General features: G+C 38.8%; 3 protein-coding genes across 8 annotated transcripts; 2 read left to right on the top strand and 1 right to left on the bottom strand.

The window, feature by feature from the left end:
* Positions 1–368: 368 nt before the first annotated feature.
* On the top strand, positions 369–2,283 carry LOC111331194 (uncharacterized). Of its 2 annotated transcripts, XM_088746327.1 has the most exons (3): positions 369–897; positions 988–1,231; positions 1,633–2,283. In XM_088746327.1, the coding sequence occupies exons 1-3, from the start codon at positions 653–655 to the stop codon at positions 1,639–1,641; spliced, it is 498 nt and encodes a 165-aa protein (XP_088602453.1). In that variant the 5' UTR covers positions 369–652; the 3' UTR covers positions 1,642–2,283. The 2 variants fall into 2 exon arrangements, with proteins under 2 accessions (XP_088602453.1, XP_022791990.2); XM_022936255.2 differs by having other exon boundaries at positions 988–2,283.
* LOC148741777 (THAP domain-containing protein 2-like) lies at positions 2,089–5,187 on the bottom strand. Of its 5 annotated transcripts, none has more exons than XM_088746309.1 (4): positions 3,337–3,655; positions 2,968–3,155; positions 2,539–2,730; positions 2,089–2,250 (listed from the first exon to the last, which is right to left on the bottom strand). In XM_088746309.1, the coding sequence occupies exons 1-4, from the start codon at positions 3,342–3,344 to the stop codon at positions 2,156–2,158; spliced, it is 483 nt and encodes a 160-aa protein (XP_088602435.1). In that variant the 5' UTR covers positions 3,345–3,655; the 3' UTR covers positions 2,089–2,155. The 5 variants fall into 5 exon arrangements, 4 of the variants coding, with proteins under 4 accessions (XP_088602435.1, XP_088602426.1, XP_088602412.1 ...); XR_015995756.1 differs by lacking the exons at positions 2,089–2,250; positions 2,968–3,155 and adding exons at positions 3,688–4,116; positions 4,414–5,182 and having other exon boundaries at positions 2,593–2,730; positions 3,337–3,422; XM_088746300.1 differs by lacking the exon at positions 3,337–3,655 and having other exon boundaries at positions 2,968–3,330.
* A 681-nt stretch (positions 5,188–5,868) lies between these two features.
* LOC148741776 (uncharacterized) lies at positions 5,869–8,414 on the top strand. Its single transcript, XM_088738873.1, has 2 exons — positions 5,869–6,205; positions 7,002–8,414. Exons 1-2 carry the CDS (start codon positions 5,912–5,914, stop codon positions 7,473–7,475), a joined length of 768 nt encoding a protein of 255 aa, XP_088594999.1. The 5' UTR covers positions 5,869–5,911; the 3' UTR covers positions 7,476–8,414.
* The last annotated feature ends 5,388 nt before the right edge of the window (positions 8,415–13,802 follow it).

Raw genomic sequence — 13,802 nt, 5'->3', positions numbered from 1 at the left:
AGTTAAGACCCTATCTTTATTTTCATATCCTCAAACAGTTATATTATACCATTATTTGTCCATACTTAAACTATGGTCTTGCCAGCTGGGGCGCTGCTTACAAAACTAGATTAACTAAAATCTGCAAAAGGCAGAATAAATGTATACGAAGCATGTTCTTTGCTCATGGCAGAAAACATGTCAACCCCTATTATAATCTTCTTGGAATCTTGAAACTTGAAAATATTTGCAGACTAAAAGTATCACTTTTTACATATAAACTTAGGAATGACAAAAGTAACACCCCAGCTGTACTACTTAATATTCTCACACCTGCATCAGAGATTCACTCATCTAATACCAAATAAGTTGCAAATCAAAACTTCTTTAAAGTGTATATGACACGAAATTTTTTTTTTCGTTGATAGCTAGTTCCATGTGTATAATAAACGGTTTGAGAGTTTAAAATGAATGAAACAATTTTTTTGGTCGATTTTTAGCGCCCGAAACACGCTAAATTTGTGTGTAAAATTGTTCCCGGAGACTGGGCCGAGAATTGGGACTCGTGACGTCAGGTTGTTTGATCCTATGATTGGCAAGGTCAACAACTTTCAGTGTTTTCCTTGTAACACGCTGTGATTACTCGCTCAATTCTATCGTTTCACGCTTCGAAATGTCCAGCGATTCCGAGAGTATTGAGTCGTCTGACTCTATAGAAAGTATGGATTGTGGAATAAGCGACAGTTCTGAAGAGGAATGGGGAGTTATCACTGGTGTGATAGCTCCATATCAAGATGAGCCGCTCGCGGACGAGAACGACGAAGAAACTGGCGTTTCGAGCGAACAAACCGATGTTGATGGACTTACCCCGTCAACTCTGGAGGCTAGATACGAGAGAACTGTAGACGTAGACTCCTGGTTAGTAAAACTGGTCCTTTAAAATTCCTTGTATATATACTTATACCAAATCTTTGTTAGACAACAATTCATTTTTGCTGTCTTCTTCAGGTGTCGCTGCAAGCAATGTAATACCGGGACGTTAGTTGGTTCCCTGGAGTTTCGATGTTGCAGAGAGGTAACAAATTCATCTGCAAAGATGGTTTTTGATGGTACCATTGAACGGATAAAATGCATCACACAACACGAGGACTACGATGCGATTAGGAACCGCGCAGTTCTTCTCCAAGTGGCTCCCTTGTTGAGAAACCAGGATGGTGGGACTTACCGTCGCCGAGGTGGAGTCAGAAAACGAGTCAGTACATTTTTAGTAAAAACATAAATAAAAACATACAATGTGTAAACTAGCATAATCACTTTGCTGGGCATAAAACATTAAGCTTCAGATAAATCAGGGTAAATTAAGGCACCTCAAGCTATAAAAGTTGACCAAGTTAAGTTAGATTTTGCATTTACTTGGACTTTTATCTGATGCACTGACCTAAGATAAAACAGGAACTAATAAGATTGCTTGCAAAGTAGCTTGTAGGAAAATGTAAGCTTGAGAAATGCCCTGCAGTTCATTATCAATTCCTAAACATAAATATTTTTTATTTGAATGTGTGTGTCATGGGGAGGTGAAAGGCAGGGTCCTGTAGTAATGTAGAGCATTCTTACACACCTTCCTATATAATTTTCATTGTGCTTTTACTCTAGGTTCATTAGAGCTGTTGCATACCGATGGACCACAAGGTGGCTTTGTGGCTACATGGGCTGGGATAACAGAAGACCACTACCAGCCTGTGTTTACCATAATATCAGAACTAAATACCAGTCACAAAAATTAATACCAGAGGTTTTGCTGCTGCTCATGACAGAGACTAGCATAGTACATGTAATCAAACCTATGACATGATTGTTCTACACTGATTGTCTCGGTAAACAACAATTTTCAAATTGATTTTCATGGGTGGTTGTTTCTTGTTCTATTGTTTGGTAATGTATGGACTGTGAACCAGAAACAGCTTAGGTTCTACATGCACACTAGTTTGACTAAATTTAAAATTTCAACTTGTTGTAGGTACAGTGCAAATATTGTAAGTCGATGAGTACAGTGCAATGCAGGCATGGAAAATTTGAAGTAAGAAGGAAAATTGTACCACGCAGAAAACCTTCCTGTGACAAAAGTTTGGTCACTTTATTTTTTGCAACGGCTTTTGTGACTTCGCAATGGTTTTTGTCATATTGAGCAATTGTAAGGTCGTCTTGAAGTGGGTTGACTGCTGCTTGAGGTATTGTCACTGATAGACATCTGTAGTTTCGCCTGCTCTGCTTCTGTAAAATAAATAAATTTATTTAATTATGTTAGTGCATTTTTAGTGTGTTTGTTTAGCATCCTTTTACTATGGAAAAAACATGTAGAAGATATCCTCCGTGGAGACAATCACATTGTGCATTACCATGATGGCAAACTTGTTCCCAAGCTCTATCTTTTCCCCAGTTCTAGTGGGTGGGAAGAAGATAGACCCTGAGGACAAGGTTGCATGACAGTTGGTACGTAGAACATTATGTCATATTTGAACATTGCGCTTCATGAGCTTTGAAGAGTCAAAGCAAACTAACCTGGTGGAAATAGTGACGTTTTCTTCGTTGCCTTTCTTGCCTGGTAAAACTTTACAGCATCCTCTTTATTTACTCTGTCTGGGAACTGCTGGTTGAGGGGTTCTGGTACCCTTGCTGCATACTTCTCATCTACTTTCTTCATTTCTGCCTTTGGCAAGGTGAAGAGAAGATTCTTCAGTGTGTCAACATACCCTGAAAAGATCACAGCCCAATTCATATAAAATGTCGACGTCATTTGAAAAACGTGCAACAGTGTTTTATCAGATATAAGGAAACAAGGTGAAGCAGAGTCCTTTACACAAGATGCTGGTCAATAGTACTTATCATGGTAAAAAGAGTGATCTGACTCTTAACAAAAGAGCATAACATTTCCTACACTTAGTTCAGTGTAGCCACTGTACTTTTAAAATCATAATGGTCAATAATTACCATAGCTAGGTGGAGATGCCACCTCTCTAACAACCTCTTCTCCCAGTTTAAATTTTGGATAAGTCACCCGAATGTATTCTTTTCCATCGCTTGATGTTTGGGTTTCTCTTCTGAGGTTTTCATTAAAATGCAAGCTTGCCAGTATGCGTCTAGAAAATTTTACTTTAGATGAGCGAACACATAAAAATCTGAAAATGAGATTGTGTATGATAATGGTTGGAACACAAGGGAAAGAACCAAGGAAAGGAATTAAGGGGATGGGAATGTGATAAATGATAACAAATACTGTTTTGTGTAGTTGCATACATTGTAGACATGTTGCATGATGTCTGGTCAATAGATCATGTGTAACATTTAGCAGTCACATACCCATTCATTTCCAAAAATGACAGTTTTGAGCTAAAAGTGCAATACAAAACACTACTTTGGCCATAAAACTTCCAGGAATACTACATCTGCAGAGTGTAAAAGGAAAAGGATAAAATATTGTTTGCAACATATTTAGGTGGGAGTCACTGTAATACAACATATACATAGCTACAAAAAGAACCTAACCAATTACTTTCTATAATAACAAACAAACAAGATGGAATAAATTATCCAGTACTAGTGAGAGTGAGTAGCACTAGGAACACTTGAATCAAGTTCAATATGGATACTATTCTTTTGCCATTATACAAAGCTACAAGAAAGCATAAATAGGTTTTGTTTAGCACTCACACTTTTGAGCTCTCTTATCTCCTTTTTCTGTTCCTTTACTATTCTCCTTAGACGTATAGTTTGCTTCTTCTGACTTTTTAATTTGGATTTATATACACAATCTACACAAGAGCTGCCTTGCAATGGTGTTACGTTGGGGGATGGTGTTGTATTGACTGGCGTAGCACAGGTATTGTTGGTGGAGGTCAAGGCAACTGGAGAAGTGAAAGGAGTGATAACAGAAACAGTAGCAGTTGAGGTATTGGTGCTGCCAGAACTTTCATCAGTTGGGCTCATGCACACATCTGTTGCGATGTTGAACGGATTCTCTTCATTTGTATCATCATCATGATCATCTACAAGGTTACTCATTGATTCTTCCCTGGCCTCATCAACCTTCTTTTTCTTCGCCTCTGACTCATGAAAGTCTGCAAAGGCATCACGCCTTAGCTGCAGCAAAAACATAAAATATCCTGGTTGATAAAATATATCGAGCACAAGACACCCTTGCTTTTGCTAAGATTATGTGTAGGATTCGAAACGATCACAAAGCTTGTATAAATCAATACTCAAAACTCCAGTGAACAAGGTATAGGTTTTAGCAGTTCAGTTTGCTTTCAGCACGGCAAAACCGCAATTAGACACGGACATTTTACACATAAATGCTTCCAAAAGAATAGGTTATTTACATCAGAAAAACTTACACATGTTAATGTTTATGATCGGAGATCACGAGAAAACGCTTACCTGTCGCCTTTTGCGATCTGTCAGAACTTCAGGACCTTCTGGTAGAACTGCATGTCTTGTTGGAACAGAGCCCTTGATAAGAACTTTGTTCCGTTTTATCTGCGTCATACCGTCCAGCGAAAATGCCAAGCTGCCCTCGTAACAACTTTGCTCAAAGTGAGCCGAACACAACGAGGCATGTTTGGCAACAGGTTCGCCGAAATCAACTCGGTGCCGCTGCACGAATTTCACCCATTGGGCTCTCACTGTTGGATTTACAGGAAACTGGTGCATCGAAATACCTGGTGTGTAGCTGGTATTCGTACAGCTTCTATTGTTGGGCGCCCCAGCCACACAATAACGTCCACCTTTCCGTACTGGCCTATTCTTTTCCGCCATAGACCACTTTCATAAATGGCTGCCGGATTAATATTCTTTTGTTTAAACTTAAATTTTCCCGAGTGGCCTCGCTTGAGATAATGTATTCTTGTGAATTTTGTACTGGAGAACGAGGCCACCCTGTCAAATTTATATGTAAACAAACGAATTGTAATGCGGCAGCCATTTATGAAAGTGGTCTACTGAGTCAAACAACCTGACGTCACAGGTAAAGTTCACGTGACCTTTTGGCCGCGCGTTCGAGGGGACAAATTTCAAGCCAACTTAGCGCGTAGTTTAAACGAAAACTATGTATTTATAATTATTTTCAACGATTTTTAACTCTCGAACCGTTTGTTATATATATCGAACTAGCAGAAAACAAAAAAAAAAATTTCATGTCATATACACTTTAAGCCATCAGTACGCACTAATTATGGTACGTCTACATTTAAATTCTCTCCAATAAAAATCTGGGAATCTATACCACCTGAATTTAAACGTTTTCCATACATGCTATTCAAAAAGCGGTATAAAAGATTCTTATTGAGTACTCGGCAAAACTGACCGTAGTTTAACTGTTAGCTATAAAAGATAATACTTCACAAAATTCAGTTTTCCTTTTATTCTAATTTGCATTTATGTATGTCTTCCTTCTTTTACAATAACATTATCGTCTTTAACGTAACTATTAATTTCAATTATACTTAACAGGCGGCCAACCCCAACATCTACACATGACAGTGACCAACTCGAAAGATCATTGGCTACCTTGGTGACTGTACACGATTACAATCTTTCTTCTGTTAATTTCTGTTTGTATTTTTCTATATCACTGTTAATCATGATATTTTAAGTTATTTTTTTCTGTAAACAGTGTGAAATAATAAAAACTTGATAAACAAATTGACACCTGTGCTTATGATAACCTTTAAAAATTGCGTCGCACACAAATGGGGTTGATCGAACTGTAATCGATGTACTGGATTTTACCAATGATTCAGGTTAAGTGAAGAGTAGTCGAATTAAGGTGGCTCGTACTAGTTTCCGCGCGGGGGAGTTGGTCACTCTCAGGCGTCACGCGCGAGAAAAACGCGCGAAGGAAGCGCGAGATTTAAAAGGCGAAAAATTCAAAACAAATATGGCGGCGCGAGGCTTTTTTGGGTCTACGCAACTTTTGTCTTATTTTGTAAGAAGTTTGCCCACCAGCGTGTACTTGATGTATTCAACGACCACTGCGTATGCAGGAGACAGAAAGGAAAATAAAGAGGACGATTCTCGGCGACATAAAGTTTGCTTCGCATCGAAACGAAAAATTCAATCGATACGAAATCTCGCGACAGCAAAAGAAGAGAGAACTCAAGTGAAAGAAAATCTACCTGAAGAAGAAAAAGACTGCGAACCTCCAAGGAAAATAAAAACGAGGTCACAACAGGTAAGTTCTTGTAGGAGTCTTTGGAAATGTTTTTCTCAAAAAGAAAAACAAAGAGACAAACAAAGCAAGTCTGTAAAAATAATATTTCTTTTTATAAATCTCATATGAATATATCTAAATGTTTGTCTCTGGTATTGTCGTCTAAGTGACAATACGTTCCCAACCATAATGTGGGTAAAATAATTTTTAGATAAAATAAAATATTTTAAAATATTACAAGTATTGTTTAAGCAGTGCAGGAAACTTTTTTTTAACAATTGAATATAGGCATATAGGCTGGCTCAAATATCATTTCTCTCGCTGGTCAAATTTCAGAGTACAATATCTTACACCTGTCATCTTGAAGTTCCACTTTCTTAAAAAAAAAGGTTTTTGCTTTCCTCTAACTATTTGCTTCTGTGCATAAATAAATGACTTTAATCACTAGAAGTCTTATTGCACCAACTGGTCCATCATCCCTTGTAAACATTATGGAAGAAAAACAAAGTGGTCTCAGTAGTATGTTCAACATAAAATGCAGCTTCTGTGGTTACCTAAATGAAGTAAAATCTTCTACTGAACGCAGAGCTGGTTGCCGTGGTCCTCTTGTTAGTGATGTCAACACAAGGGCAGTATTGAGATCCCTTCATGCTGGCATGGGGAATACCCACCTAAATAATTTACTCTCCACAATGAATGTACCAACAATGAATCATAAACTGTTTAAAAGAAGAGAAAGAGAAGTTGGACATGCTCTAGAGATGGTTGCTACAGAAAGCTGTAAATTTAATTTAAATTTAGAAAAAAAATTGCTTAGAAATCTTCTAGCCCATCTGCAGACAGTCTCCATGGAGTAGCTGTCTCTTATGATATGGGTTGGCAAAAAAGGGGAAGGGGACACAACTCTGCAACTGGTCATGGGGCTGCCATGGGTCTTGCTACTGGAAAAGTTGTGAGTTACTCCACAAGATGCAAGATGTGTCGAGTATGTAGCCATGATAAATTAACTGGAAAAGAAAAAAAGCATGATTGTCGAAAAAATCACAATGGATCATCAAAATCAATGGAAAGGGATGTTGCCTGTGAACTGTGGAGAAAAGCTCCTCAATCCGGAGTCAAATTTTCAATTTATGTAGGGGATGATGACTCAACAACCCTTGCAGACATTAAGAACAAAGTCCCTTATGGTGTTGAGAAATGGTCCGATGTTGTTCATGCCAGGAGATCCCTCAATACTAGACTATACAATCTTAGCGAACGTTTCAGATTTGTTTGTTTGTTTTGTTTGTAACCAGGCACCACGTCCACGAAGAAACAGGCAGCGGAACATTACATGGTTTAACCCACCATACAGCAAGACCGTGGAAACTAACGTCGGAAAATGCTTCCCTGCACTTATTGATAAGCATTTCACAAAAACTAATCCTCTTCACAAAATTTTCAACCGGAACACCCTTAAACTGAGCTACAGCTGCATGGGCAGCATTAAAACTGTTATATGTAACCACAACAAATCTGAAATCCGGAAACTCGCACGCACTAATGATCGAGCTAGGAAAAGCTACAACTGCAGAAAACCTGACATATGCCCCATGGATGGAAGCTGTAACATGGAAAGCATAATTTACCAGGCAGAGGTCACCACAGAAACCGCAAAGGAAACGTACATTGGTCTCTGTGACACCTCTTTTAAAATGCGTTACAGGAACCACTTGTGTTCATTCCGAAACGAACGTTACAGGCATGCTACTGAACTTAGCAAATATATATGGAGTCTTAAAGATAAGGACACTAAGTTTAATATTAAGTGGCGCAAGGTGAAACAAGCTAGTTCGTATGCCAATGTAGCTGAAAGATGCAATTTGTGTTTGTGGGAAAAATATTTTATCATTTGTAAACCGCAGATGGCAAGTTTAAACAAAGAAATGAGCTGACATCAGGTTGCAGACATGTCAGGAAATTCCTGTTAAAGAACGTAACGATACGATAGCGCGTGCAGTATGTTGCGCGCGCATGTACACATTGTTCTGTCTTTAAATTTCGGTGGATTGTAACCGTTATTTCTGGCAGTTGCCCGACGATTACTTCGCAAGAGGCATGAAACTCAGAGTTGCAGTAAAAGTTCAAGTAACCTAAATCTTGAAGTATAATTACATATATATATATATAATTATTTAGGAAAATAAAAATTAAAACTCGGTACTACAGATCTGTTTCGAAAGGGTTAAAAGTCCTCTCTCGTCAGGTCGTCACCTTACGAGAGAGGACTTTTAACCCTTTCGAAACAAATCTGTAGTAGCAAGTTTTAACTTTTATTTTCCTGTGCAAATTGTTATTAATCAAATCTTTGAGCAACTCCTTTCTTCCCAAATCACTGGTAACTATAATAATCGCCTGTGTGACCATTTGACTGCATATAGAAAGAGGAACAGTTGCGAGACTGCCTTGTTATACCTGACTGAGAGCTGGAGGCACTCATTGGACAATGGGGAGTGTGTTGGTGTGTTGTCAACAGAGATGAGTAAGGCGTTTGATTGTCTGTTCCCACCACTCATGCTGGCTAAACAAAGAGCATACAGTTTTGATGATGTCAGCCTCAAACTCATGGCATCATATTTTGAAAATCGCCAAGCAAGAGTGAAGCTAGGGAACACAACAAGCGGATGGAGGAAGGTGGTAAGAGGGTGCCCTCAAGGCTCTTCTCTTGGGCCTTTGATGTGGAATCTTTATCAGAATGATCTGTCTTATGTAATGAAGTCGAATATCTCCATGTATGCCGATGATCACCAGTTTTTCGAAGCAAGTAAAGATGTCCAGCTAATCCAAACAAGATTACAGGAGAGTGCAGTTGCAGCAACAAGTTGGTATAAAGAGAACTTTTTACAGGGAAACTTCACCAAATATGGTAGCATGCTCATTAGCAAGCAAAAAGATGCCAATATCAATATTGACATAGACGGTAATAGAGTTTCCCACTATCAGAATATTAAATTATTAGGTGTACGCATTGATTCTCAATTGACCTTTAATGTCCACATAAGTGAGATTTGCAAAAAAGCTAGTCAGAGAGTGGGGGTAATGATAAGGTTGCGTAACTTGATACCAACCACTGCTAAGCTGCAGCTGTATAAGGCTGCAGTCTTGCCCTATTTGACTTACTGCAGCACTGTATGGCACTTTTGCAGGGGAAGTGATGCAAGAAAACTGGAGCATGTCCAGGAGAGGGGTCTTAGGGCAGTTTTCCGTGACTGGAACGCTAACTATGGGCAGTTGTTAGAATGGGCTAAATTGCCCACCCTAGTGAACCGTAGATTGCAAGATATAGCGACCATCATGTATAAAGTAAAATTTAAGCTAGCACCAAGCTATATACAAGATTTATTTTCAGCAAATCACACAGTGTATAACTTAAGAGTTAAATAATTTACTTTTCCAAGATTTAACTCTATTAATTATGGCAGGCATTCCCTTAGGTATTTAGGACCTGTGCTAGGGGCCAAGCTACCTTCCCGTATTAGGACGTTGAATTCACTAGCGGGTTTTAAGAGGGCAGTTAGAGGAATGGATTTGAAAATGTTAATGGACGATGGTGGCTGTGTGGGCTGCTTGGTTTGCAGTGCATGATTCTTAGTTATATCTTAATTAGGCTCAGACTATTCCTCCCCCCCCCCCCACGTCTTTGCAGTGCGTGATTCTTAGTTATATCTTATTTAGGCTCAGACTATTCCTCCCCCCCCCCCCCCCAATTTCCCCTAACCTAATTCTGCTGACCACAAATTTTATGCTATTTATTCCTATATTTTATGCTATTTAATCGTATATTAATATTCAGTTATTTATTATTTCATCTATATTATCTTGTTGTGTGCTTACTTAGTGGTTTTATTACTGCTATTTTATAATTGACACATGAATAAAGTTCATCATCATCCTAAATAATTGTTTACAAAGCTCCATATGATTGTAGAGCACTCTCTGATTCAAGGATAAGGTTTTTTTACATTTATATATATATATATAGATTTAGTATAATTTCAGAGCTGAGGAAAGAGTTTCCAGCAATCTGTTTGGTCGAGCGGTTCCTTAAATGACGCTATATAAACCGCTCCACGCGGTTCATATAAAATGTTAAAATAAAAGGTCAATAAATGTTACCAAAATGTTATGATTTTAGAAATTTCTCTGTTGTTCAGCTCTGAAATTATACTAAACAATTATTCGCCTCAGGTTCGGTGAATATTGTCGAATAATCTCCTCGACTTCCTCTTGGGGATTATTCGACGATATTCACCTCGGCTTCGGCGAATAATTGTTAAATATACATATATAAATATATATCAAGTCCAAATATATATAGAGTCCAAAAGAAACCATACATCAGAGTTCTTTGGCAAGCAGATCTCAAATTCAGGCCCATAGTAGCTGGTCCTAGATGCTCAACGAGTAGACTCAGTAACTTTGTAGACATCCTTATCAAGCCGTTTACTTCACATGTCCGAAGTTATCTGAGGGACACTATCGATTTCCTCAATTATTTACCAAAGACAGTACCAGAAAGTACAATATTAGTCTCCTTTGACGTGACTAGCTTGTACACAAACATCAACCACGAACTCGGCGTAAAGGCCATGGAATACTGGATCAACAAATATCCAGGGAGCCTTAACTCAAGTTTCAGCAAAGAATTTATCATCGATTCAATCCTTTTGATATTGACGAATAATACTTTCACCTTTGATGATAGAATATTCCTTCAAAAGAAAGGTACTGCGATGAGAACGAAAATGGCACCCAGTTATGCAACCCTTGTTCTCGGGTATTTGGAGAACGAATTATACAGCCAGGTCTCTGACAAAATGGGAGAAGAAATAGGCCATTATGTTTACACAAACTGGAGAAGATTCGTGGATGACTGTTATATAAACTTGCCTTACGGTGGGAAAAAATTAAAGGAGCTTCATGAACTTTTAAATAGCCTAGATGACAGCATTCAACTTACTGCTGAAACTAGCTGCAAAGAACTCCCGTTCCTTGACGTGATGATAAGAAAAGACAGTACTCACCTAAAAACCGATATTTATTATAAACCGACGGATTCATTCCAATACCTCCCATATACATCCAGCCATCCAAGACACACTAAAAATAACATACCATACAACCTGGCTCGGAGGATATGCATGATTACTGAGGACCAGGACAGAAGGAAACGGCGCCTCCACGACCTCAAAAAAAAATCCTGCTGAGGAAACAATATCCAGCTGAAATCATTGATTACGGTGTAAACAAGGCCCTCACCCAGACAACGGAAGAGGTAAGAAGTGTGAGAGAACAAAGTACCGAAAATAACCACCTTTGTCTGGTAACAACTTACAATCCCAACAATCCGCAAGTATTTCAGTTGGTCAGGAAAACAATTCCAATATTGAACGAAAACTCCTCATTAAAATCCATTCTGAGCAAGACTAAAGTAATCCACAGTCAGCGACAACCAAGAAACCTAAAACGGATGTTAACAAACTCCTATTTCTCTAAGCAAAAGGAACTGATCCGGAAGTTAAAATTTGTGGAACAAAACGTTGCGGAACTTGCCCCTATTTAAAACAGGGTAAAGAATTCACCTTCTTCGCCACGAATGAAACATTTCGGATAAAACATTCGATGAACTGCACATCAACAAACTTGATTTACGTAATAACATGTGCAGGATGTGGACATAATTATATAGGAGAAACGGGTGATGTCCTGAGAAATAGAATGACAGTCCACAAACAACAAATTAGAGACCCGCACACACGTATGCTTGGAGCCAGCAAACATATTGATGAATGTGCTGCGGGATTGACCCCTCAGTTCACTATCTTTCCGTTTTACAAGATTCTCGGCCCTTCTGAGGTCATGAGAAAGAACAAAGAAAGATTTTTTATTTCTAAATATAAACCCGTTGTTAATGATTTGAAATTACGCTAATTGGTCGCCCGTGCTTCGAATTACAATAACCATTGTAATTACAATTAGATCTGTGACGTTATAAGTCAATAAACACACTTTGCTACGCCTGAAGAGCCGCAACAGCGGTGAAACGCGTAGCGCAAAAGCAAAGAGAAAGAAAAAGAAAAGAGGACTTTCGTTTTTCATTTATTTCAGTATATATATATATATATATTTATTATCCAGCTACACTCCGTAAAGTACAAATAACGGCATAGACGAGTAGAAATGTCACGAGGTATTTGTACTCCAGAGAACCGGTTAGACAGGTTTTCTCGAATCGCGCAAGCGAAAAATTGGATTGAAGTTACGAAACAAAAATGGCGGACAATTTGAGTCATATTTCTGATAACGAAGAGTCGGAATGGCTGGCAAATATAGATGTAAGTCTATTGGTTAAGTCGAACGAAGAAAAACAACTAGACAACCAGGAAATTTCTTCAGTTATTGAAGAAAATAGAAACAGCAACATGACAACGCGCCAATACTCCGCTTCGCTTCGCATAATTCTGTCACGCACTCCTCGTAATAAATGTCCGCGAAATTCGCCCGCACTGAAATAACAATTTGGCGTGTTGGATAATAAATAGCTTATTAGACGTTTGCTAACCCTAACCCTAACCCTATCCCAATGCCGTCTGAGGACGTGCCAGAAGGCTTTCCCAACGGGAGACAGGTGTTACAAACACATGCAGGCCCACAGCAAGCCTCTGGCATGGCCTGTTTGCAAAAGTTACCAGAAAAAACTTACTAAGTAACCAATTACTTCATTGTCATTGTACAGTTCAGTCTTGTTGCCAGTAAACTAAGTCATTCTGATCAAAGGTCAGCGAAATATCTCTGAAACTGGTGCCGAGATAATGATAATGATAATGATAGTTAATATTTATATTGCGCAAATTAACATTTGAATACAAGACTTTGAGCGTTGGTCCGAGACCCTCTTAAGCATGTCAAAAGCAGAACTAGGACACAACAAGGCCGTTAGAGGATGATCCTTTAAAGGATACTGCACGCAAGATATCAAGCGCGCCAAACGACATATGGCAGACATAGACACACCAAACATAACTGAGCTTAAAGTCAGCACCGAGCGACTCAACAGACGCTCAGACGGACGAAATATCACTTATGGATAACAAGGTCATAAACGTTTTAGACAAAGAAGAAGAAGAAATCGTACACGAAACAGAGGAAGCGCTGACATTTCAAGATAACATCCTATAATGGAACCTCCAGATCATAGAATTCATTGCAGATCATAGAATTCATCACCGGAGACGACTTCCGGTGAGTCCGGACCCTTACACGAACATAGCAGAAAGCAAACCAACATGAACAGAGCTAACATTAATCACCCGAAATCGCAAATCCAACCATGGGACGGCAACCCCCTACAATGATTAACATTTTGGGATAGCTTCAATAATGCAGTTCACCACAATCCCAATCTACACAACATCGACATGATGGATTGTTTGCAGGGTATGATAACTGAAGATGCAGCGCGCGCGATCTCAGGATTACCAATCACGTCACAAAACTACGATACCTCTTCAATGGATGTTCAACAACTAATAAAGTGTTATGATAACTGCGAAAGGCGAAAGTAACATTCGTGCTTTAG

This window comes from Stylophora pistillata, chromosome 1, assembly GCF_964205215.1.
Source record: "Stylophora pistillata chromosome 1, jaStyPist1.2, whole genome shotgun sequence".
In the NCBI taxonomy this organism is placed as follows: domain Eukaryota; kingdom Metazoa; phylum Cnidaria; class Anthozoa; order Scleractinia; family Pocilloporidae; genus Stylophora; species Stylophora pistillata.
The sequence above is the reverse complement of the archived record's forward strand: the minus strand, read 5'-3'. Positions and strand labels throughout refer to the sequence as shown.

What these genes read in the sequence shown, in the direction of transcription:
- LOC111331194 (XM_022936255.2), top strand. Translation starts at nt 653, where the DNA reads ATGTCCAGCGATTCCGAGAGTATTGAGTCGTCTGACTCTATAGAAAGT. An exon ending in ACTGTAGACGTAGACTCCTG is followed by an intron (nt 898 to 987) that starts GTTAGTAAAACT and finishes TGTCTTCTTCAG; the next exon opens with GTGTCGCTGCAAGCAATGTA.
- LOC148741777 (XM_088746286.1), bottom strand. Translation starts at nt 4,791, where the DNA reads ATGGCGGAAAAGAATAGGCCAGTACGGAAAGGTGGACGTTATTGTGTG. An exon ending in CAGATCGCAAAAGGCGACAG is followed by an intron (nt 4,117 to 4,413) that starts GTAAGCGTTTTC and finishes TTTTTGCTGCAG; the next exon opens with CTAAGGCGTGATGCCTTTGC.
- LOC148741776 (XM_088738873.1), top strand. Translation starts at nt 5,912, where the DNA reads ATGGCGGCGCGAGGCTTTTTTGGGTCTACGCAACTTTTGTCTTATTTT. An exon ending in TAAAAACGAGGTCACAACAG is followed by an intron (nt 6,206 to 7,001) that starts GTAAGTTCTTGT and finishes AAAATTGCTTAG; the next exon opens with AAATCTTCTAGCCCATCTGC.